The sequence below is a fragment of the Canis lupus genome, chromosome 10 (assembly GCF_011100685.1).
Source record: "Canis lupus familiaris isolate Mischka breed German Shepherd chromosome 10, alternate assembly UU_Cfam_GSD_1.0, whole genome shotgun sequence".
Classification (NCBI taxonomy): domain Eukaryota; kingdom Metazoa; phylum Chordata; class Mammalia; order Carnivora; family Canidae; genus Canis; species Canis lupus.
Window position 1 is genome coordinate 47,432,399 of NC_049231.1, and position 27,077 is coordinate 47,459,475.

At 35.6% G+C, this 27,077-nt stretch overlaps 1 protein-coding gene across 1 annotated transcript in view; it reads right to left on the minus strand.

The window, feature by feature from the left end:
* LRPPRC (leucine rich pentatricopeptide repeat containing) overlaps nt 1–27,077 on the minus strand; it is a 111,225-nt gene that overhangs the window by 44,815 nt on the left and 39,333 nt on the right. The window contains exons 15-23 of the mRNA XM_038551169.1: nt 15,488–15,515; nt 13,644–13,701; nt 12,460–12,566; nt 12,165–12,242; nt 11,777–11,821; nt 11,334–11,447; nt 10,197–10,327; nt 9,431–9,516; nt 7,809–8,016 (exon numbers count right to left, since the gene is read on the minus strand). Of these exons, the coding sequence (XP_038407097.1) occupies nt 7,809–8,016; nt 9,431–9,516; nt 10,197–10,327; nt 11,334–11,447; nt 11,777–11,821; nt 12,165–12,242; nt 12,460–12,566; nt 13,644–13,701; nt 15,488–15,515 (855 nt within the window). The remainder of the gene's footprint in view (nt 1–7,808; nt 8,017–9,430; nt 9,517–10,196; nt 10,328–11,333; nt 11,448–11,776; nt 11,822–12,164; nt 12,243–12,459; nt 12,567–13,643; nt 13,702–15,487; nt 15,516–27,077) is intronic.

The window sequence follows — 27,077 nt, forward strand, 5'->3', positions numbered from 1 at the left end:
TGCAATAGTTTTCAAAAAGAGGAAAGCATTTTAAAAATTTCTGTTGAAGCCCTAACATTTTGGTCCATTATACAAATGTTCTGTTGCCCGAGACTGAATTACTATTTTATCTAGATTAAGATTTTAAGCTGTACTGAAAGGAAAATACCATGAAGAAGTGTTAATTTTACTGCAATAATACTGACACAGTGAAAGCGAGCCGATCCTGCCAGAGCTCTCTACCTTATCCCCTTCCTAAGCCCTGTTTACAGTGCATCTTCTGGCACCCCACAGAGTAATTTGAATTTTTGTCATTTGGGGTGAAGACTAAATTACAGGTTAATTTCAAAACGGCAAGTAGATGTTGCAGGCTAGATTACTGTCATACAAGAGAAATGCTACAGTAGCTACCACATATGATATAAACCTTTATATAATCAGTATTTCCCTTTCTTCAGACACAAGTTCAGTTATTAGCTTTCTACAATTCCATCTAATGGAAAACTACTAATATATTTTCAAGAGAACAACTAACATAAACTGATTTTTTAAGGGAGTATGATCTGCTTTTTCAGATCAATTCCCAAAATAGAAGAGTATGTCTCAATTGTATTTCCCCTACATTAGGTCAAAGCTATCAATAAATGAATGAATAATTGTTCTGTCAATCAAAGAGACATGTTAATAGTCTTTGGTCTCCAAATATATGCTTCAGAAGATTATACATGCTTAGAACAACAACAAAAAAGACAAGAATAGCAAAATGGAAATAATTCATATATTTGTTAGTAGTTTTAAGTACCACTACTTACTCTCAGGTTGCCAACAAAATGAAAATGAAATCTATAATGAAACATTTCATACAAGTGGACTGATAACAGAAATGAACTAATGAACTGGGGGGAGGGGAAATGAACTAATAATTAGTACATTCTTTTCAATCCCTATCATCTACATTCTGACTTATGGTTGGATCATGTCATACTAAAAAGAGATAAAAATGTCCATCTGTTGTATGTCCATCTGAAGAAATCATTAATCTTTCCTACTGAAGCTTAAAACCTTGGGTGATAAAAATAAAAAATATGAAAAAGTATCTAAGTTGACACTGCTATGAAAATAGTTAAATACTCACAGGACATTTGAATTGCATTCCCACTTGATAAGTACTATATGCAGCTGGGCTATAGCCATGCGATCAATTTCCAGAAGTGGTGAAGAAAAGCAGATTATCACAATGGCTGAACCCAAGGACCAGTGTTCCCTTCCAGTTCTTTCTTTTTTTTTTTTTAAGATTTTATTTATTTATTCATGAGAGAGAGAGAGAGAGAGAGAGAGAGACGCAGAGACACAGGCAGAGGGAGAAGCAGGCTCCACGCATGATCCCAGGTATCCAGGATCACACCCTGGGCTGAAGGCGGCGCTAAACCCCTGAGGCACCGGGGCTGCCCTCCTTTCCAGTTCTAATTCTCTAATGTGAGGTTCTAAGAATTTCAGCTTATTAGATTCATCAATTCAAATGTTTCACACTGGCAGAGAAAATCATCACATGAAAGTACCACTTTTATTAGGCAAGATAAAATCAGTAAGAACAGCAAAATATCAAAAGGAAAAGGTGGAAACTGCTTTATACCCAACATATGGAACAGCACTTTACCACACAGTGTAATTCTAGGCTCTGTGACCTAGAATGATTCTGTGATTTCCTTTGTCTACTTTAAAACACTACAGCAGATTTAAAGCATTACTCTAAAATAACAGTAATGTTTTGAAGAAATCTTACATTAATTCTGGATGCAACACAACTTTTGATTCTATGCTTCAGTCTGTATTCAAAATTCTGAATGCTTTATGTACAAACGTGTTACAAAATTTTAAAATCCCATTCCTGATAAAAATTTAGCCACTGCTTTCACAAACCTCAAATAATGCTAAAAGAAAACCAACTCTGTAACATATTGGTATCTCTAAAAACAAAACAAAACAAAAAGGCAAACCCACTGTGATTTTTTTTTAACGATTTTATTTGCTTATTAATGAGAGACACAGAGAGAGAGACAGACAGACAGAGACAGAGACACAGACAAAGGGAGAAGCAGGCTCCATGCAGGGAGCCCGATGTGGGACTCGATCCCAGGTCCCCAGGATCAGGCCCTGGGCTGAAGGCGGCGCTAAACCACTGAGCCACCCGGGCTGCCCCCCACTATGATTTTTTTCAACGACTAGACACTCCCCGAATATTTCAATGAATAATTTTCATGAATGAAACTATATACTAACAAACAAGCAGCATTTAAAAATTTTTTTGATTGATGCAAATACAAGCTTTATCAAATTCTATGAGTCTAAATATGAAGGCAGAACAGAAAAAAGATTCTGTAATTCTGAATTTTAGGAACACATATATAGGGCAGCCCAGGTGGCTCAGCGGTTTAGCGCTGCCTTCAGCCCAGGGCCTGATCCTGGAGACCCAGGATCAAGTCCCACATCAGGCTCCCTGCATGGAGCCTGCTTTTACCTCTGCCTGTGTCTCTCTCTGTGTGTGTGTCTCTCATGAATAAATAAAATCTTAAAAAAAAAAAATAAAAAGAACACATATATATCATAGGCTGAGTCTTGTAACTAATCTGAACACTTAAAAGAGAGTTTTATTGGGGGCACCTGGTTGGCTCAGTTGGCTAAGCATCCAACTCTTGGTTTCAGCTCAGGTCATGATCTCAGGGTCATGAGATCAAGCCTTGCATCAGGCTCTGCACTCAGTAGAATCTGCTTGAGATTCTCTCCTCTCCCTTGCTCTCTGCCCTTCCCCTTGCTTGTGCTCTCTCAAGTTTGCTCTCTCTCTAATAAATATATCTTTAAAAAAAGAGTTTTATTTATTAACTTGAATGGAATTGGCCCATATTAAAATTAACTCTAGAATCTCCAATTCACTTTTTAAGAGAATATGACCCTATATACTTTAATTTCGCATTATTTCATGGAGGAACATCTAAAATGGCAAGCGTGAAGCTCATATGGCAAATCTGATATCACCTTTCATTTTAATCATTATTATGGAATTAAATATGCTATCATGTCATTGAGAGAAAAATAAACACTGGACATACATTCATAGGAGGCATCCACTGATCAAAAAAATATCTACTCAAAGATACCAGGAAACAAAGCACTCCTAAGTCAAATTCCTTCTATACATAACTGCAAAAGTCATAAATGCATTTCACACAATCTTATACTGTTAGAACAACTAGTGACAACTACCTATTCAACTATCAGTAGCTTCAAACTTAATCTCCTTATAGTAAATAACTTTGCAATCTAGAGAGCATACTTAATTTAAACAACCAAAAATGACAAATATTGATTTTTAATTGGAATAAAGTGCTTCAACACTATGCATAAAGTGTTAGTGAAGTGGCAATTTACCTAAAGGGATTACTGACTTGAAAAGCTCTCAAAATCTGAAATCACTAGAGAAAGGGGGAGTTTAAGGAAGAAAAAAAGTTTAAAACTAGGGGAAAAAGCACTTCAACACTCTAAAAACAAACTATTCTATAAATCTTAAGGAGTTGTTCCGTGTGGAGAGCAATCAAATTCAAGAGAAACCAGCATCTTCGTAAAAATTATTCTGTTAAGAGAACCAGCCTTTGAAAGAGCTAAATGTTTTTTTTTTTTTCTGTTCATCATCCATAAATGAGGAATCTTCAAGGAGACTGGTGTTGCAATTACAACTAATCCTCCCCAAAAAATTAACTGTGTTGAAGGCTTTGTAATTTCCCTAGGTACAATTTAGCTGTCACTTACTTTAAAATTTACTCAAACATGCGTTCCGAACAGCACTAACTTCACATGTCAAGTGCTTTCCAGCCAATTGAGTCTAAACTGGAAGTCGGTGTTAAACAACTGAATGATTAGACAAGATAGCTCATTTCCCTGCTCTTTTGTTCAGAATAAAATGCCACATTTACATTATCAGGCTCAACAGGATTTTCTGACAGAGGCAGAAAAAACCCTACTGAACACTGTCCGTACTAAGCACATGAAGCCTGTCATTTACCAATCATCCTTCAAAAAGCAATAGCCATGAATGTAACTTAATTACGACCCAATGATCCTTGACGAAAAATCATCTTATCACTGTCCTGTCCCCCTAGGGCAAATGAACCACTTTTGTCCTTTGGCACTGATGATGCTAAATTCTTAATTGCAATAATGGAGTAAAAGAGCCAAACCTCCTTAATTTCCTTTCAGCACATAAAGAGTTTTACTCTAAAAGGCATGCATTCCCATAAATAATAAAAGTATCCAGTACAAATGAAGATGCTAAAATTGAAGGGGAGTGTGTATGACAGAATAACTAGCATTTTAAAAAGTATATTTCCCATTTATATAACATTTTAAAGTGCTACAGTGAGTTTTAAAACTTTTATTATAGGTTCATCTTACAAAAATTGTGACCTTTATGAAGAACTCAAGATTAATTTAGCAAGAGTTCTGGGAGGATTAAATATACAAAGTCCATGATTCACTTAAATTAAATGCATGTGGGCATATACAGATTATAGCACAAATCAGCAAAGAAAAGTCCTTAATGGAAAGCAGAAATTAAAGCTTCTTTGATCATTTGTACTAAATAATCCAGTTAAACAGCTTCAGATATTTTTCATATGCAATGAAACCAAAACGGATAAGCTATAAAACAAGTGCATCTGAAACTACATCATACAAATTTCTATGCTTTTAAACCTAATGGCCCAGATTTATTAATTTCATTTCCTTTACCATAGCATAAGGACTAATCAAAAGCTCTTTTAACCTATTTTAAAGCATTTTTTTCTTCCTTAATATGGAGGACCCAGATTATTTCCAGAATCAGGCATGATTTCAATTAAAAAAAATTTAAGAAGTTACCAAAAAAATGTTTAAAATAAAATTCATTTGGACTACATGTGGACATGTGGCTTATAAAATAATCCTAACATAAATGAAACACATGAAGGTTTTACTGAACTCTGCATATCTTGCCATTTAATACAAGTATTACCATTTTGATAATACAAAAACAGATTACCAACTTCTTTACAATTTCGCAAACCTGTTATTATTTTGTATTTCCCTTTGCAAATAACAGAAACAAAATTATTGTTTTCCATATCCATAAAGCTTTTTATTCATTTTCCAAGTAAGAAACTGACATAGTATTACTTTCTCCTGTGTTTTATTTACTGCTGGGAAAATAAGTTTCAAAATTAAGATCTTACTAAATTTTAAAGATCATCTTTCTAAAAAACCCAATCTCATGTATTTGTTTCAGAATTAACAATTTTTAAGGGACAGTCTCTTTAGAGTCTTTGCAGTGGCATTCCAAAAAGATGCTTTTCTTTGAATGAAAAGACAAAGATTTTATATGATGTTCTGAAATATTTCATACTTTTATCTCAAGTCTGAATAAATAAGGCTTATTCTCCAGATGAGCTCATACCTGCTGAGGTCAATTATGTGATATTATTGAAGATTAAACATATTTAATTAAATCAAATACATGTGGACTTTTTGGCAGGCTATTGTAGCTAATCTTTGTACTGTACTTGTCATGATTCTGAATTATCTTCCATCAGGGAAAACACAATTGAAAAAAGTTTTCAAAGACAATTTTTCCTCCAACTTATCCAAGACTAGAAGTGCTACTACTGTTTTCTGCTATTTTATGAACATGAAATTTCCTTTATCTCCTCTTTATTATTCTCATGACTCTAAAAGAGTCAACAAAACCTTTTAATTATGATAAACTGAAAGATCTGGCTATGGAGACTATCTCTACAAAGCCAAGATAGCAAAAAAGACTGGACAAATTGGGGATCCCTGGGTGGCTCAGCGGTTTAGCGCCTGCCTTCGGCCCAGGGCATGATCCTGGAGTCTCCGGATCAAGTCCCACATCAGGCTCCCTGCATGGAGCCTGCTTCTCCCTCTGCCAGTGTCTCTCATGAATGAATAAAATCTTAAAAAAAAAAAAAAAGACTGGGCAAATCAAAATAGTAGGTAATAATTTCTCTATGTATCTGAAAGTAGTAAGAAATCACACACAAAAAAAGATACTAATTTAGTTTCTCTAGACCAATTAATAAGGACAGTCAAATTTTACTGAGACACACAAATCTCTGTACAATCAGAAAACAGAGCATACTCCAGGTTAACAGCTGAATCTCATGATATTTCCATTTTCCTGTGGTAAGTTCTCCTTGGTTCATGAGCCCCATCTGCAGACCTCTTTTAGAAAACTTTCGTGTCTTCTCTGTCTTCAAAGTATTTCTATTTGTAAGATACTTTTCTACCATGGCCTCGTTTTCATTGTTAATTATTTTATTTTTGCCCAGTAGTGGAGGAGGGTCTAATTCTTCTGGGCACTGGGCCCAATTCTTTCAAATCCCTATGCCGAGCTCCACAAGCAATTTGCGGAGATGGGTCTTTCAAACAATCAAAAAAATTCTAGTAGGAAGCATATTAATTATAGGATTTCTATATAAAGTTGGCTGTGAACATGAGAACTCACTAACATAGTAATTGTTTGAATCGCTATTTCTTTTAAAGGATGTAATGCTGAGATTGTAGAGGTTAAGATCTGGCCAATCATCTAACTTGATAAACTGTTTGATTGGATGGCAAAGAAATTATTTCATGAAACATATATGTGTTATGTATCTCTGTGTGTATAAATATATATACCCACATTTCCTAACATGGAGCCTAGATGGATTTTTGTTCCCCATTTTAAATTTAATACTAAACCATTCATTATAGTCAATTAATTATACTCTTTAATAAATGAAGAAAAACTACCAGAAATTTGGGAAGACTATGAGAACCACTAAGATGTATCTTTTATTTTTCTCCTAGCATTGACAGGGCCACATCCTCACTAAAATCAGAAAAATCCCACACACTTATCTTGATGAGCACTCAGCAATATAAGGAAGTGTCGAAATCACTATATTGTACACTTGAAACCAATATAACTCTGTATGTTAACTACATTGGAAATAAAATAAATCAGAAAACGTCAATCACAAAATATGTAGATTAAAAACTGCATTAAGCCATGAAAAAGACGAAAAGGAAATATCTAGGAAACTTAAAGGAAAAAAAAAAGAAAACAAGTGCCAAAAGAAAACAAGATGATAATGATGCTTAATACTTAATAGTCTTACTATAATGTTTCACTCGTTACAAGAGTAGGGTTGATTTTTATGATTTGCACCGCAAATAAATTGGTCACCAACATGAGCATTCCAAATGTAAAAAATTTCAAACTCCGTAAACCTCATTGTATCAACAAACTTATCTTCCTCCCCCAAGGCACAAAGATACCTTCTACAGTATTTTTCAAAATTAGAATAACTGTATTGGCATATGCTATTAAAATCAAATACCACATGGAGAAAAGGAGCACCAAAGAGATGCTGTTACATTATTACCTGAATGACAGTCACAATGCATAACCAAAAGCCCCAGAGAATCCTTCCTTCTTACATTATTAACATCTTAAAGCTCAAAACTGTGAAAAATTGGTTTCAATTTCATTTAATATCATCACATGCCCCACAAAAAAAAGAATCACACCACAGACCATTCCATTGAGAAGTAACCCATAGGACCACAGGGCAGCTCATCATTTTAAAGGTCACCCAGTCCATATGAAGTCCCCTTATTCGGTGGCTAATAACCTCCATGGCTTCCACAGCAGCACAGAGGTACTGACAAAGTATAATCCCCAAATGATCAGACTCATTATTTTAATGCCAACATTTAAATTCAAAATTCAATTAACTTACTTTTCCAGATAGAGTGTGACCAATGGGGAACTTAAGGCAGTAGATGGTTTCGCTAACCCTAGAGTCATGATGGCTTCATGCAACTGTTTCACTGTTTCAGTTTCACCTCTTAAAGCTGCGCCATTTAGGATGTGGAAAAAGGACAAGAGTGTTGCATCTTTGATAAGAACATCCTTCTCTTTCATCTCCTTTAGAATGTTAATAGCATCTACAATGAAGTAACACAAAAGACCCTTAGGTAATTTCATGTAGGGAAAACAAACTGCTATTAAAACAGCATTTCAAGCCCAGCAGGAATGTAAATTCTAGTGTATAATGCCGATTTCAAGTTAATTACTACTTGCATTTCTAAACGAGACTACAATTATAAATCCACAATAGCATGGTTTTATCATTTCCCTGCAACTTTGACTACAAATTATAGATAGGGACTGTGTGCCCACTCTGCACCACATAACCCTGTACGGTCTGCCCTATAGCTGTAAGATCCTCCTAAATGGATGCTTTTATCGTTCAGAGCTAACATCTGCTAAATCACATCATTGTTTCTTCAGCAGATGGCTTGTCAGGAGGCCAGATAATAAAGATGTGTTTACACTGTATATACAGCCAGACTAATGGTCTGATACCGATAGGGCCTGTTTGCTATGTCGATACTAATTAGCCAAGCAGAGCCAATGAAAGCTTTCCAAAAGACTGCATGTTAATACATTAGGTTCATTAAGCTTCATTAGGAAGGCAGAAACAAACATTTTAGGATATGGAATAAGTGCATTTTTATAATGTTGTTCTTAATTATTGCACAGACAAATGTTTTGACCGCTTTACAAAAAGTGATTTTAAAAAGCAGGCTAATCCTTATAAAGAGTTTTCTGTCTTAAAAAGACTTCCTTTAAAAAATCCAATGTTCAAATCAAATATTTTTTTCTATGCATTTCTCACTGTAAAATTTTTTTTTAGATCTTCTCTAGAAATAAAGGGAAGAGAAGAAGGCTAAAAAAGAAAGTTTCAAAATAAAGCCCAATGAGAAATTTAAGAAAAACAAACAATAAGAACGTATGGTGAAGTATATGTAATTAGGCTTAGTATTATCTCAACAATGAGAAAATTAGAGTATGCATATCAGCTATATAATCAGTGAGGCTTTCTCTGCAAACTTCTAAATAAAATCCTACTAAACCATATATTTTTTGCTAATGTTATTAAAAGTTAAGACAAAGACTACTGGAAAATTCATATTCTTAAATAAAGGTTATGTTTATAGGTTTTATGTTCAGCTTTCAGACATTCTTAAGCAAAAACAAAGCCATTAGTGCAGGCATATCAGCAAATTGTGCCATAAGTCATGATCTTCAAACTCAATCCAAACAGCAATGCTAATAAAAACTAGCTGTAGAAATGCAAAAAGCACTGAGCTGTGCAAATGTAAATGACAAGCTTGCCAATCCATTAAAACTAATGGCCTACACTGTCCATGCAGCTCTGGATGGATTCACATGCAAATTTGTATGCAAAGTGTTCAAGCACTTTGCAGGACATGATATACCATTAATATCAATTCACATGTTATTCCAGTGGCAAGATACTTGCATCACATATTTCCTTTATGTGCCGAGGCTTACCTTGGAGCTTGCCATGTTTTCCCAATACTTTTACAAGGCCTACATACTTGCTGGTGTCAAGGACAGCAGATGAATCTAGACGGTCACTAAAAATTAAAAGTACATTTATATTATGTTGAAAGTTGACTGTGAAAAAAATTGCAATAGCCATTTTATCCTTCTCAAAAATGCATCAGTTGTTCTGAATTGTTATTAACACATGCCTCTACATTTCAGTGTAGGTTTATTTCTGAAGCCATATTCAAATTCACAAACAATTGTATTCAAAAATCTAACACTAGCCATATATTGCATCACCCCATCTGCAAATGATATAAATTTAGGAACTCTTTTGTTTCATGGCACTTTAGGTGATTCTAACCTTGTCATAAACATTCAAATACTCAAAAGGACATATTTTCAATCAATAAATCTATCAGGATGGGAAACAAAGATACCTGAGAAATGGACAGGATGTTGTTTATACTATGGTCGAGAAAGGGAAATGCTAAGCCTTTGTAAAATAGTTACCATCACCCCTGTTGTGATATGCACTTATGTAGTCAATGGGGAAAAAAAACCTTGGCTTTAAGGAATAGGGTGTCTTGTACTTAAGTAATGACTCCTTGCTGAAAACAAGCCATAATTAATCAAAAGGAGTCATATTATGAAATTTCAAAAACACTGACAAAAAATAATTTTTAAAAAGAGTAATACTCAATTTACATGATCCATCAAAGACTATCAGCATAAATGCTGATGATTTGCTTCAGTGCAGAGTACTCACAATTCTTGTTTCAGGTTCAATGCATCTTCTGCATTATCATGTCGACAGCACAAATTTATTAAAGCAGCATAGCCACCAACAACCATGTCTGATTCATATTTTGCTTTCAATTGAAGAGCTTTTTCCATGTTCTAAGATAAAGAACAGAAGTAAAAAAGGAAGAAATGATATAAAAGTAAAAATGTAAAATCTCTAGGTTTAGCATTCAGACTGTAGAAAAAGTTAACAGCACTTTAAAAACAAATAGATCCAGGTTATTAACTTCACTTTTCTCCTTGGTCATTTTATTCACCTTTTAAAAAGCAGGCAAGATACATATATAGGATTTAAGATTTGTTACATGTGATACAAAAACAAGTAATTGTGCCAAATGTGATGTTTTAGCTCTATAAGTATTATAAAAAAGATGTCCAAATTAAGTATGTACCAAGTTAGCCCCTACTCACAGTCCAATTTCCATACGTAGAACTATATCATTGCAAAGTTACTCACAGTCTAATTTAATATCCAACTAAAGTGAAGAAATATTTTAGAATTCAACAGTACCATGTTATAATCTTAACGTCAGTTATGTTTTTTTCCTCTAAAAACACAGGCATACAACCAAATCATATTGAACTAGAAACTGAAAAAGTCTAGTGATATACCACAAATTGCAGACACACACTAAAATGAACACAAAGTACAGCTGGACGCCTGCTGAAAAAAAGGCAAGAGACCCTTTATCTCAGAAAGAGCTTTTTTCCAGCAGGAAAATGGAATTTCAATCCCTGCATTAACAACCTAGTAATATTTGACTTGCAAATGACTACTGCATGTATCAGTTGCTTGACAATCTAGATATAAGAGACCGGAGCCATGGCTTGAAAGGACATTTGGCATGTATGATAAACCTATCACGGCTGTTACTATCATTCACTTTGCAGATTATCGTAAACAAACTACAGCAACCCGAAAACATGCCATTCAAGGTGTAGCTGAAATTAGTTAACCTTTCATTTAATTGCACTTTTCACATGCATGACGTATAATAATCAATTGTGAAAATCATAAATATTATATGTGGCTTCGCTTACTTTTATCTATAAAGAATTTTTTACCTTAATAGCACATTTGAAATATTTAAACAAACGTTACCTCTTCTGAACAAAGCGCTAGTATGAGTTGCCTTAGAACATCTCCTATAGGTTGATTTTCAGCTTTTAGTTTTTCAAGTGTAGTCTCCAAAACAGATGATGGCAGCTGCATAGTCTACAGGAAAAGGAAAGTAATTCACTACAAAAGGAAAATGTGCCCCTTGTCATTCTTCCCTTTAAACTGACCTTTCCTAGAAGTATAAATGCTATCAAGGTCATTAATCTGGGGATCCATGGATGGACTCCAGGGATTTTTTTAAACTCCTGAGATACGCATGCAAATTTCTTAGATATGCTGATTTTTCTGAGATGAGGAACAGCTGTTATCAACTTCTTAGGTGTATGCAGATGACAAAAATGTTAGGAACCACTGGGTTCATAAGGACCCAAGCTAGAATTCTCTGTAATTAAATGTGGTGGTTATAGTATGTAGAACCTACTTACTTTTCGAGAGTCAATCTTCTCTCTATCAACCAATATATTAACATCCTAAAATTGAGATTTAAATTAAAATTAGAAAACACATGGAAAAATATATTAGCCAATGTCAAAAGGAATTTTAGAAGTTTCAGCTCATTTTATTATTTTTCTATCTTTTCAAAATCTTCCAGAAATTCTATTCATACTTCATTAACCATTGTAAAAAATATTTTAAACACATTCTTCAATATATAAACAGTATTTACTAACCATCAATGAAAAACCTTCTTTTAATGGTTGTCATTTAAGTAAACGGTTTTTGGCCAGAAGCATCATACTAAATACAATTTTAACATGCTTTTATATATAAATTAAGTATTTTTTAAAATTTTGATTACTATTTCACACACACCTTAATCAATTCAGGAACGTGGTAGCTATCCAGTAGATTACGAATGCCTCTGTAGAGATTTTCAGTAATTTTTACATTCTGTACAAAGGGAAAGAAGAAAAAAAAAAAAAAATCCTGAGTTTTAGACAACCAAACTGAAATTTGTCTAACAGAAATTATCTCAGACATAATTTAAGTCTCCAACTCGTGTATGTCATTGAGAAGTGGTCTGGTTGTACTTAAAAGCAGCAATTTCAAATCTAATAGATACATGTCAGACAGGACAGGCATTATATAGCAAAAAATGAAATGGTACCATCTCCTTCAGCTGATGGAAGTATTGTCTCAAACGCTCCTCCTTGGCCTGTACCTCTGAGTCACTCATGCTGTCAATCAAGTTATAAAGAAAATAGCCAACAGCTTCTGTGGAAAAAAACAAGAGAAAGCATTCCACTAAAATTACTGAGACTGTCATGTTATCAAGATTAATTTATAAGAAATCATTTTGGTGTGAGATGTCACCCTGATGAGAGGCTCTGAAATGGCAACACTGATCACTGAGGCATAGAGATTATGTGGTTTGGGAGCACATATCTAACTGGTGAGTGAAAGGAATATTAATTATTTTCAGACCGAGTGACAGCTTTTCAGTACTGAATCTTACTTCAATCTATTTTTTTCCACCACTCTGTGACAGAAGTGGTCCTGCCCAAGGCCTTACCCCTTTCCTGTCCAAATCACAAGGAGGAAGAATAAATAAATGCCTTGTACACATTTCTGCACTAATCTTTTGGTGGGCAATATTTAGGGAACACATAAAATTAGGAACAACTGTCAAATGTTGAGTATAGAAAGTTAAATAATTTTAATAAGTAGATACAGTAATCCTGTGGAGAGCTGCCTATTAGCCAATGAAAAACCAAGATTAACAAAGATGTTTTGTAACAACAGTAATTTTCCTATGCATTCAAGCATAAAATGTATATGGCCATGTGTTAATACCTAAGATAGAAAATCTGAACTTTCAAGAAGGGTACCTTCTTGAAAACCATATATTCTAGGCTTTATTATATGGAAAATAAAAATCATTAAATGCCAAAATACTATATTTTGGATAATAAATTACATTTAAGTGGGGGAAAAGCCTAAAGATTAAAGATCTCTTTTATTTAAAATTAGCCACACCTGCAAAACATTAAAATAACAAACACTAAGAATGACTCATCTTTAAGTCTATTTTCCTAAGTGCTATACGAAGCATTTCCTTTCTTCAAACAGAAAAAAAGCCTCCAATCCTGTCTGTAAAACAATTACGATGATAAAACCAAACACCTCAGAGATCTCAAAATGTTGTGGTTATCAATATAAAGATTTATAACCAAATGTTTTCAAATTTCACTTTCAAAAAGAAAATGTTTACTGCTGTAATCCTTCTAGCCCATCATTACACAGAAGAATGGATTTGTGGATAAGTTACAATCATCGAAATTGAAACGCTACCCGTTGGTCCTGGAGGCTCTTGGCAATAACGTCCATCCTTATACAACAGTTCTGTTATCTGGTAAGACAGAAAATGCACGCATTGCAGCAAGAGAAGCAAACAAGAACAAATACAATCTGAAATTGAATTCTTGAAATAATAAAGCTTCTTCCCAGTAAGGTATTATTCTATATCACAGTAATTCAACACTACCCCCACCAGCCAAGGAAATTGTTTCGTTTTTAAATAACAGGTTTGTCTTTAAAAACAAAAACAAAACAAACCCATGTTGAAGGAAAACTACAATGTTTCATGAACTGTCACTAAGAAACCCTCCAAACAGATTTGTTTATATATTTTGTTTATATATTGTTTATATATTGTTTTAAAGAAACAGGAAATAGTTTATAGGAATTATCAGCCAATATATTTCTCATTGTGTTGTTTTTGGTCTTATTGAAATTGGACCAGTTTCCTCCTTTCAAATGATGTATTACAGAAATAATAAAGTAAAACACACTAGACTGCTAAATAGTTTAAATTTTTTTTTTTTAGTTTTTTCCCAATGACATTTTTCCAGGTATTTTAATGGCATTAAAACCAAAGGAGTCAAAAGCTCTAATGTGCTTGTTCTCACAGATTCCTATCAGTTGATTGTACAAACACAACATTTATTCAACATTAATTCTGCTAGCAAAATTTTAACTGAAGAAATCCAAATATGTATTTTATGATGAAAATGACTACAAACCTACAGTACTGACCTATAACTTTTGAACACAGTATTTGACTATACATCCTTGGGATAAAGACAGTAAGAACGGAAACAAACGGCTCTTTTCCAAAGTGACATAAGCTAGGAATTCTGAACTACTTTATGTCTATTCTATGACTGAACTTATTTGCTCTTAAGATACTGCCTCGCATGCACTTACTTCTACTACTATTAATTTGCTAATATAGAAAATTGGGCAAAATTGACCATATCTCACTTCACTCCACCATGAAAATCATGCTGCACTTAATGGCAATTCAAAGGACAGTTAAGATAGAAAGTACTCAAAAACAAAGCAAAATGAAACAATTTTCATCTACAAACTGTTTTTTTTATTATTTTTTTTTACAAACTGTTTTTTAACTAACAGACATGTATAGAAGGTAGGCAATACATTCTAGCAGAAGTTACAACCATATAGTAGATCCAAGATAGCTACATTTAATGCCGAATTTTGAACAGAAACACATTTCATGAATAACCAATAAAACAATTTTCTTGTCAAAAAAACTCACTTCTAAATATAGATTTCATGATCATAAATTATAACTGACTATATAGTTTGGCAGTATAATACCTGAAACAGAATTAAATGAAATTTAGATTTTTAAGAATTTAGATTTTTAAAAATTGGGAATTCCAGTTAATAATGTACATTGATTTTATTTAGTTATGAATATTTCTTGCAATTCAGCATAAGGATAATTGTAGTTCCTGCACAAAGGTAGTTAACTTCTTTAAAAAATAGTAATTTAAAATTGATCTATATATCATTCACATATAGATACACAAATATGTATATGAATATATTTCTTAAACTAGTTATTAAATCTGTAAATCAAATGTCACTGCAATAATGTTAGCAGCTATCCTTCAAAAAAGCTGAAAACCTTACAAAGAATTTAGGACTAAGGATCACTTTGATAATAAATTTCATGCTCTACGAAGACAGTTTTAAAACTACCAACTTCAAAATTCTAAATTAATTAATTTATAATAACACATCATAAATTATGAAGCTATTACAACTTTTGCTCTTAATAGCTTTTTATATATCCTCTTTGGAATTGCAGTATTAGGAGGACTTACCTTGCTCCAAAGATTTACATCCATACACCTGCAGAGGGCAGTAAAGGATTAAAAATAAATACAGTGTTTAATAAACATTTTAAGTTGAAACATAGTAGCAATTATCATATGCAATGCATACAGATCAAAGCCATAAAATAAGTAAGTAAATAAATGTTTTCAAAGTTAAGTTGAAATTTTAGGACCAGTTAATTTAGAAAGGCTGGCTCTTATTTTGAACCAATAAAATAGATTATTTTGGACAAGAATCATTAAGAACCATCCCTAAATCTTTGGGTCCAAGTTTCATAGAGCAGGATACTTACATACTCTCAAAACATCTGCCTAGAGACTGCTTATTACTTGTAATAGAAAGATGGAAATTATGTAACGGAGAAACTGAACATCTTCACTAGGTGATCAAAATTACCAACCCTAAAGGGGCACAAATAGACATTGTATGTTTTTTAGGCTTCATCCTCTGAGGACAGAATATCATTCTTGTGGTATGCCGGGCAGTAATGTATAACCTAAAGTTAATCAGGGGGAACCATTGTAAGAGACATTCTATTAAAAACTGGCCTGTCGCCCCCCCAAAATGTTAATGTCATAAAAGATAAAAGCTGAAAAAGTGTTCCAGATTAGAGAAAATTAAAGACAAAAGACAACTGGGATGCCTGGGGGGCTCAGCAGTTGAGCATCTGCCTTCAGCTCAGGTCATGATCCTGGGGTCCTAGGATCAAGCCCTGTATTGGTCTCCGTGCTCCGTGGGGAGCCCGCTTCTCCCTCTCCCTTTACCTGCTGCTCCCCCGTTTGTGCACTCCATAAAATAAATAAAATATTTTACAAAAATCTTAAAAAGACAAAAGAATATCCTTGTTCTGCACAATTACATACTGCCATATTTAAAGGTAAATGGTCATGACACATACAGCCTTAGCCTAAAGAGTTAAAAAAAAATCATTATCTTTACGTGTGTATATATATACGGATTGATAGATGGAGAATAAATAATGATAATGTGGCCAAATGCTAAAAGTTAGTAAATGGGGCATATAAGAGTCCTCTGTGCTATTCTTGTAATTTTCTGTAAATCTGAAATTATTTCAAAGAAAGCAAAAAGTAGGGCAGCCCTGGTGGCGCAGCAGTTTAGCGCCGCCTGCTGCCCGGGGTGTGATCCTGGGGGTCCGGGATCGAGTCCCACATCGGGCTTCCTGCATGGAGCCTGCTTCTGCCTCTCCCTGTGTCTCTGCCTCTCTCTCTGAATGAGTAAATAAATAAATCTTAAAGAAAAAAAAAAGAAAGCAAAAAGTATGGCTCACCAAAATTTTTCCTATTTAAATGAAAAGCCATTTATAGAATAAGATAACCAGTAAACACTGGTCTTACACTATTTCTAAGCTTTGCAAATTTTATGTCTGTAAGTTCTATATATTTATTTAAGATATATTTATTTTTATTTGAGAGAGTGCACACATGTGCATGGGAGTTGAGGAGGTGGGGGCAGAGAAAGATGGAGAGAGAAACTGAAACAGATTCCATGCAGAGCATGGACTCCTGAGATGAAGTGACTCCTGAGATCACAACCTAAGCTGAAACCAAGAATCAAGAATTTAACTGACTGCACCAACCAGGCGCACCGTCTAAGCTCTTTATATTTAAAGATGTCATCTACTTTAAAAAGATTAATTATGTCTTAATAGTAATTTTATAATGTAAATGTAATTTAATTAAAACTTATAAAATATATTACATATATAATTTACATTGTAAAATGCCCATAAAAAAGCAATAAGCCTTTTTAAATCTGTACCCTTATAGGCTTTTTTTTTTTTTTTTTTATGACAGTCACAGAGAGAGAGAGAGAGAGGCAGAGACATAGGTAGAGGGAGAAGCAAGCAGGCTCCATGCACCGGGAGCCTGACGTGGGATTCGATCCCGGGTCTCCAGGATCGCGCCCTGGGCCAAAGACAGGTGCCAAACCGCTGCGCCACCCAGGGATCCCCCTTATAGGCTTTTTGAGGCCTTATATAGGTCTTTTTAAACTTGAGGTTGGGCAGCTTTGAGTGGACTGAATTTTGGTACAGTGAGTTAACAAGGCACTTATTTTTATTTTGAAAACATATTCAGAATGGGGGTGCTTTGCTGGGTCAGATCATTAAAGCAAGCAACTCTTGAGCTCAGTGTTTTAAGTTTGAGCCCCATGTTGGGTATAGGGATTACTTTAAATTTTTTTTTCCTTTTTTCAGAATGAACTATACCAACACATACAACAACTTGGATGGATTTTTAAGGGGCATTCTGCTGATTAAAAAAAGGCTGGTCTCAAAACACGACAACTATAAGTCCATTTATATTATCTTTGCAAAATTACAAGTTATATAAATGGAAAACAAATTAGTGGTTGCCACAATTAGGGATGGGGTAGAAGTGGTAGATTATAGGGGATGGTGCTGGTAGAGGGTATGTGCAGTGATGAAGTATTTCTTTATCCTCACTGCAGGGATGTTACAAAGTTATACATGTAATAAATGTGGGAACTACACACACATATTGTACCAATGTAAAATTCCTGATTTTGATAATGTACTACAGTTATATAATATGTAACCGGGGGGGGGGGGGGGAGGACACAGGGGGCCTATGTGTTCTCCACCCATTTTTGCAACTTCTGTCATTCTATAATTATTTCAAACTAAAAAATACAAAAAACATGTTCCATGTCCCTCTGGAATCCTCTTATGATGAAATCATCCTTTCCATTGATGCACATTAAGAAAAAACTTTGAAAAAGAAGATGGATTCTTATCTATAGGTCGGAAAAAAAGGTTTATGAAGCCCTAGGTTTATTATAGTGTTTATTTTGATTCGGGAAAAATTCTTAAGAAATCAGTTAATAGAAGAAATGATAAACTGACCCAAAAACCATAGCTCAAGGCTGTAGCAGAAAACAATCTCTAAACTGTTACAAGTTTTCATCTCACCCATTTACTGACTACAGAGCAGCCTCCTCTACTTGATATTTCCATATGCAAAAATAAAAGAAAAAAAGACTTAAAAAAAATTTTGTCAAATAGTAAGTGAAAAAGTGGGAACTCAAGAGATGAGGATAAAATGTTACACAGTGAACAATAAACTACAATAAAAGTCTATTATTAATTAAAAAAAATTAGGTATCTTTTTTGACCAGGTTAGAAATAGCTTTATTTTTATTTTTGGAAGATTTTATTTATTCATTCATGAGAGACACAGAAAGAGACAGAGACATAGGCAGAGGAAGAAGCAAGCTGCCCATAGGGATCCTGATGTGGGACTCCATCCCAGGACCCCAGGATCACGGCATGAGCCAAAGGCAGACACTAAACCACTGAGCCACCCAGGTGCCCTAAAAACAGCTTTAATTCCAGGAACTTTAAGCCTTGGTGCCTACCACATCTAAGGAATTGGGTGGGTGAGGGAAGGAGAAGGGAAATCAAGAGTTTGCGAGCAAGGTGCCAATGCCCAAAAGTAAACAATATTAAGTGGCAAGACTTAAAGTGGTTTGTTAGCTTTCTGGTCATGGACCCCTTTGGGAAGCTGATGAATCCCTCTTCCCAATTACTGTTAATTTTATCAGGTGCAATATTATAGGGGTTATGTTGTTGTATTTAAAATAGGGCATCCCCAGTGGCGCAGCGTTTTAGCGCTGCCTGCAGCCAGGGGTCTGATCCTGGAGACCCGGGATCGAGTCCCACGTCAGGCTCCCTGCATGGAGCCCGCTTCTCCCTCTGCCTGTGTCTCTGCCTCTCAGTCTCTCTCTCTCTGAATAAATAAATTAAAAAAAAAAAAAACTTATTTAAAAAAAAAAAAGTTCTGGGGGCACCTGGGTGGCTCAGTTGGTTAAGCGTCAACTCCTGATTTTGGCACAGGTCATGCATGATCTTAGGATAGTGAGATTGAGTTCCCCAACTGCTTGAGTTCTCTCTCTCTCTCCCTTCCTCTGCCTCTCCTCCCCCCTTCTCCCTCTCAAACGAATGAATGAATGAATTTTTAAAAAGAGGTGCCTGGGTGGCTCAGTCAAGCATCCAGCTCTTGGTTTTGGTTCAGGTCATGATCTCAGGGTTCAGAAATGGACCCCTGAGCTCAGCAGGGATTTACTTGAAGATTCATACCTTCTGCCCCTCCCCTAACTTGAGTGCATGCTCTCTCTCAAATAAATAAATCCTTTTTAAAAAATTAAATAAGTTTTGAGATGTATACTAAAGTATTTATAGACAGAATATGACAAGAGATCTGTAATTTAAACAGTCCATTCTGGGGGAGAAGGGGGGCTAGGGGAGGAAAAAAATGAAACGAGATGGCCAAATCTTAACTGTTGAAGTTGGCTGGTGAATACTTTTGGGAGTTCTACTTTTGTAAATGAAAACTCCACAGTAAAACACAAACACCATCTCTGGTTTAAATGTTGAACCTCCAATCCAACTCTCAACATTAATAAGCTGAGCTTCCTTTTTAAGAAAAGCTACTTAATCATATCTTTCATTAAATATCAACTTACCTAAAATAAAAAACACTAAGACATTGAATTGTTCTCAAACCAACATTAAGTACCCAGTGAAGGCATGGAAGTAAAACTTCAAAACTGTTTATGTATCTAAAATAACAGACAATGACTAAAAGCCCTTGAATGTGAACTACCTTGAATGTGAACCTTCAGGATAAATGGCACAGATTCAAAAAGAAAGTACAGAATCCTTTAAAACTAAGCTTTTGTAAAGAATAGTCAACACTTCTTCACTGCATGCTCACTCCTAAATCCAATGCAATCTGACTTCTGTCCCCAAACTTCCACTGAAAGTACTCTCATTAAAATTACCACCGATTTCAACTCAAAATTCAACTAACACCTTCTGATCCCCTGACTATTTTAAGATTTGTGTTGTTGATCATTCTCTGCCAATCTCCACTGACACTACTCAATCTCTTTCAGAAATTCTCCTTCCCTTTACTTTTAAAACAATCCAGCATGTAGAGGTTTAAATTCCTTGTTTCACAGAAAACAGAAAGGCTTAGTTAGTAGGGGCATAGGACTCTCTTGGTAGAGCATGTGACTCTTGATCTAGGGGTCATGAGTTTGAGCCCATGATGAACAAAAAGATTACTTAACAAAAAGGGAAGAAAAGGCTAAGTATCTGCACCTGAAATTTCAAAGGCACCCCAGAAGGTCCCACAAACTGTTCATCATCTACGCCTTACCTGCACCCTTTTTCCCCCTCTTTGAATAGCCACCATCAGTCTTTCCTTCATTACATTTACCTTTCAATGGCTCAGAGCCATGACTCAAAGTCCAAACCTCATGAGTTAGAATGAGATCATTCCTGAAGGGCCCCAGGCTACCATTTTTTGGCCTTATTTCTTCCCATTATTGCAGTTTCTTGGGCTACCATTTTACCAGTCTACCTTCAGGTCCCCAGATGCACGGTTCTGTCGGCCTCACTGCCTTTGCCTGGAACGCCCTTCCTTCACCCTGGACAAATTCTTACTCATCCCTTGATACTCAGCTCAGTGCCTTCTTTGCACATCTTGTCCTGACCCATCCATCCCCTCCCTTAACCTTGGCAGAAGAGACAGTACCTTCTCTTCCACGTGCACATAATTATCAAGACCAGTTTGCAGTTGCTTTCTTACTTTCCGATCTCCACCTATGAACAACTTGGCAAAAAGAAGTTTCCTGTTCATCCTTGACTTACCTATTATCTTGTGGTCCCAGCCCCAGCAACACACAAATAGGAGCTAATGTTTCTGAGCACTCAAATTATAGTTCAAGAAGTACTTCCCCTCCGCCTATAAAATGTCACAGGTGGGAGCCTCACTGGCTGATTGAAAAGAAGACCATACCATCTGGCATTTAACTTGGTGGATTCAATAGGGCTTATGTGAGAAACCTGATATATTCTTCCAACATATGAAAAGCAGCACCATTACACAGTGGCATAAAGTCCCACTTGCCAAGTTCAGGTTATTGCCATGAGTCAGGGAATCCCTCCTTCTATCACAAGACTCTGTTGTGGCAAAAAAGACTTAAATGCCTGCATGTCAATTCTAAAGCACTTATCTTTATGGTATGTTATACCCCCAGTCAAGTTTTGAACTAGTTTCAGTAACACTTTGCCTTTTAGAGGTGACTCAGTATTTCTGGTGGTGGTGTTTTCAAAAACATATAGTATGTATACTGCTCTCTTTCTAATTTGAACTTTCTTCAGCTAGCACTATTGTTAGGAACAAAGTCTTACTCATACTTAATATCAGCTGCCTTGGATCTGACATAAGAATTTACTAACTTTATCAGTCAGATCCAAAATGCCTTTGAAAATATTCTTATAAATAGGCTTATTTAAAAAAAAGTTTAGAAGCAAAAATTCCTTAATAATCTTAAATAATCTCACCCTAACTAAGCAGTATTGAATCTAAATACTATTCTATGGCAACTTTGCCAACATATGTTAACAGGCAATTTAAAAATTGGAAAACTGGGGTGCCTGGGTGGCTCAGTCAGTTAAGCATCTGCCTTCATCTCAGATCATGATCCCAGAGTCCTGGGATCAAGCCCCACACTGGGCTCCCTGATCAGTGGGGAGTCTGCTTCTCTCTCTTTCTCTGCCCCTCTCATTGCTTGTGCTCGCTCTTGAGCTTTCTCAAATAAATAAATAAAATATTTTTAAAAATAAATTGGAAAACTTCAGGAAGGCATATACTTGATTGGTAATTAATGCTTATATCTTGAGCTTATCAACTTACAGAAAGACTAGCTCACCACTCAAAGACTACTCTCAAAAGACATGAAGAAAAATAGTGTTGGTATTTCAAAACTATTGTAGGATAGCATAAAAAATTAATCCGGGCCAAGAAGTTACAAAATACATGCTGGGAACTACTGCCTGTGGACTCTGAACCTAGCACTAAGAGACAGTTTACACTAAGGGTAGATAACTATTCTAAAACTGCATTCCAATAGTGAAATGCATATTCAAGTTTCCCTTAAGATTATCTAAAGTGACTACGATATCTCATTCAAGAGCTCTATAACTTCTTACATTTAAGATGACTATGACTTTTTTTAAGGAAGAACTAAGTGAATCTTAGATGTTAATCCTTACAGGAGTCTCAGACGGTTAATTTGAACTCTACTGGGAATGCTGATCAATACTCAGCTTTCTTCTACTCATTCAACCAATTCGAAAGTTGCTAGAGTACAACAGGACCTGGAGAAGCATGTGATAGGTGACTGCTTCAATAGTTGTATTGAATGTCCTGCAGAGGTTTTTTGTTTGTTTGTTTCTTTTTAAAGATTTATTTATTTGAGAGAGGAAGGGAGAGGTGGGGTGGGAGAGGGAGAGAAACTCAAACTCCACTGAGCCCAGAGCCCAACCCAGGGCTCGACCATACCACCCTGAGATTTTGACCTGAGCTGAAACTAAGAGTTGAAACCAAGAGTCTAACACTTAACTGACTGTGCCACTTCGGTGTCCCTTTGCAAAGAGATTTTATTTTTTTATTTTTATTTTTATTTTTAAAGATTTTATTTATTTATTCATGAGAGACACACAGAGAAGAGAAGCAGAGACACAGGCAGAGGGAGAAGCAGGCTCCATGCAGGGAGCCAGCTGTGGGACTCAATCCCAGGATTCCAGGATCATGCCCTGGGCCGAAGGCAGATACCAAACCACTGAGCCACCCAGGGATCCCCGTGAAGGGATTTTAAAATACACATACTACTCATACTACTCAACTTAGCATCAACTAAAAGAAGACTACATTGTAATGTTTAAGATACTGGATTGCAACAACACTGATTTTGTTCTGAATTTTTAAGTTTTAGGAGTCAAAAGAAAGAAAAAAAATCACCTCTAGTCACAAATGCTTCAAAATATTCACATGTTCTTCTAATACCAAATTACCACAGCCTGAAACTTTTCTATATCTACAATAAGAAAAATTCACCAACATAATATAATTTTAGAACCCACAGATTCAAATACTTTTCCCAGAGGGACTAGTTACAACTTGCTATAGCACACACTAACAAAGAGGAGAGACCCTGATAAAGAGCTCTGGAGACCTACAGCTCAGTCTTTGAGTACTTATAATCACATGGGAGCGAGGCAACAATCTGAAGCCTAGGTAACTACCTGAGACCTTTCCAGAGACTGAAAAAAAGACAACTGCCAAAACCCACACAAGCATTAGACTAGCTCACATTCCCAATGATCTCAAAAATATATGGGCTAGGGGTGCTGGCTGGCTTAGTCAGTGGAGCATGGGACTCTTGATCTCATGGTTGTGGGTTGGAGGCCCACACTGGGTATAAGAGATTACTTAAAAATAAAAAACCTTAAAGAAAACCAAAACAAAAACAAAACATGGGCTAACAGGCAGGATACTCAGAATGATACTGCTTCAATAGTGAGGCTGAATTAATTTAGTGGGAATAATTCTAGACTGAAGACCATTCTAATCCTGCCTAACAAAGCATAAAAGCAAGCACTAAGGGCAGCCCAGGTGGCTTGGCGGTTTAGCACTGCCTTTGGTCCGGGGCCTGGTCCTGGGGACCCAGGATCGAGTCTTGTGTTGGGCTCCCTGCATGCAGCCTGCTTCTCTCTCTGCCTGTGTCTCTGCCTCTCTCTCTCTCTTTGTCTCTCATGAATAAATAAATAAAATCTTAAAAAAAAAAAAGCAAGCACTAAGAAAACTATCATAAACTTAAAACATCAGAACAAAGCTCAAAAATATGTAAAGGAATACAAAAAAAAAAACAAAATCCATATTCAACAGAATGAATTCCACATCTGGTATCTAAACAGAAATTACAAAGAAGCAGAAATGTATGATGTATAATGAGGCAAAAAAGACTAACCAATAAAAACAGACCAAGAAGTGACACAAATGATAGAATTAATAGACAAAGACATTAAAACTTCTATCAACAATATCTCCATATAGTCAAAATGGAAGAAAAAAGTATAAGCATGTTAAGGAGATAGAGAAGATATATTTTTAAAAATCCAAACTGTAGGGATCCCTGGGTGGCGCAGCGGTTTGGCGCCTGCCTTTGGCCCAGGGCGCAATCCTGGAGACTCGGGATCGAATCCCACGTCAGGCTCCCGGTGCATGGAGCCTGCTTCTCCCTCTGCCTATGTCTCTGCCTCTCTCTCTCTCTCTGTGACTATCATAAAAAAAAAAATTAAAAAAAAAATTAAAATCCAAACTGTATATCCAGAAATGAGAAATATCATATTTGAGATTTAAATATATTCTAAATGTGTATCTACCTCAGTCAAGCCTCCACCCTGCACAAATTTGTCTACTTTCTCCAAAATAAAGGCCAAGTTCCTTTGTTATTTACCACCTGATCTCAACCACCATCTCCAATCTCCACAATAAATACTTGCTGAAATAAAGGGAATGCCTAAACACAGAGGTAGAAAATAATGCCTCCGAATTAATTCAACAGCATTGATCATGATGTGCCAGGTATTAATCTAGGCTCTGAAGATAGTGCAATAAACCAAACACATAGCTTATGTTCTAATCATCCAAACAGCTGCCACAAAATCTGTCACAAAATAATAACAAAAAGATACACATGCCTTTATTAAGAGCCATTTACTTTTCCAAATTACCACAACTTAGGTTGCCTAATTTCCCAGCCCACAACAAATCAAAAACAGCAAATTATTTAAGCGTGTGTAGGTTACTTACAGTAAATACACTGAAAGTTGTCAAGAGTGACAAGAAAAACTCTTACAGCAAAGAAGGGGACACAAAATTAAAAGCAGAAACAGAAAACACAGCAAGCAGATGCATATTTACCAGAGGGGCAAAGTATGCAGAGACATTAAAACATACTTTAATGATTAAGACACTACAAGCTCAATGACTGATCAAGGTATATAATTGGAATATACAATTTTTTTTCCCATCACACTGCATCAACTTTATAGTCTAAGTACTTTGTTTAAGAAGCCAGGACAGGGATCCCTGGGTGGCGCAGTGGTTTAGCGCCTGCCTTTGGCCCAGGGCGCGATCCTGGAGACCCGGGATCGAATCCCATATCGGGCTCCTGGTGCATGGAGCCTGCTTCTCCCTCTGCCTATGTCTCTGCGCCTCTCTCTCTCTCTCTCTGTATGACTATCATAAATAAATAAAAATTAAAAAAAAAAAAAAAAAGAAGCCAGGACATGTGAAATATAACAAGTGCCATTTAAACAGAGCAAAAAAATAGGTTAAAGAAGGAAACACGTATGACATGGAGGTTTATATGAAAAACCTTTTCAAGACATTTTTCAAGGGTAATCAAATGACATTGTTACTATGCTTCACTTCATAATAAATTATGGGTTCTGAACTATTTTTATGGGTTCTTTTTTTAAAATCTGGCTCTACTGGGTGTTATACAATATGTTGGCAAATTGAATGCAAATAAAATATTTAAAAATAAATAATCTGGCTCTATAGCATTTCTATACACTTAATTATGTATTCTGTATTTTTCAAACTTTAATGTTAAAGGCACAGTCCTTGGTTGGTTTATTTTTTAATGTAAAAAATAACAAGACTAGAAAAGACTATCACAGAAAAAAGTGGAACTGCACTGGCTAAAGAAAGGGCAGTAACACGGAATCCCACCTACCTGTTCTCTCTCTCCTTGCCTATAATGGAGGTTCTGGAGAAGTCTACAGAAAATCCTCATGCTCCCACCAATAAATAGACTAAAAATTACTGAGATTAGTGTCAGAAGTCATTAACATTATAATACAGAAAGAGTGACAAAATTAGAAACTCATCATTTTCCAGCTACCACTGCAAGCAACTGATTCAACAAGATTACCAATGGCTGCTAAAACCACTGAATGGGGATACCTGGGTGGCTCAGCGGTTTAGCGCCTGCCTTTGGCCCAGGGCATGATCCTGGAGTCCCGGGATCAAGTCCTGTGTCGGGCTCCTTGCGTGGGGCCTGCTTCTCTCTGCCTGTGTCTCTGCCTCTCTCTCTCTCTTTCTGTCTCTCATGAATAAATAAATAAAATCTTTCAAAAAATAAAATAAAATAAAGCCACTGAATGAAAGGTTCTGAGAAACAGGATAGACCCACTGTCATGAAGTTATCATCCCACAGACTTATTAATCACAAAGGGAGTGAAATTCCTTTGCAAGAGACATGGTGGCCACCACCATAACCAAGTGATCAAACTTAGCTGATGACACCAACTTTGCCTCTTTTGCTGCAGTAAGAAATGCCATCACCTATCAAGTATTCTTGCTAAAAGTATTCAAGCTGAGTCTGATATGAGGGAAAAAAATTAGATGACTACAAATCTATAGAGAAAGTAATGTGGACTCTTCAAAAAAAGTCAATGTCATAAAGACAGAAAGAAGGTAGGGAAATTGTTCTGGATTAATAGAGACCGCAACCAAATGCAATGTATGTACTTATTGAATCTTCAATCAAAAAGTAAAATAACAACAACAACAAAAGGTAAAATAACTGTAAAAGAAGCTATTTTTAGAAGTGGAACAATCTAACTATTAACTATGTATAGTAGGTGACATCATCATATTGTTAATTTTTTATGAT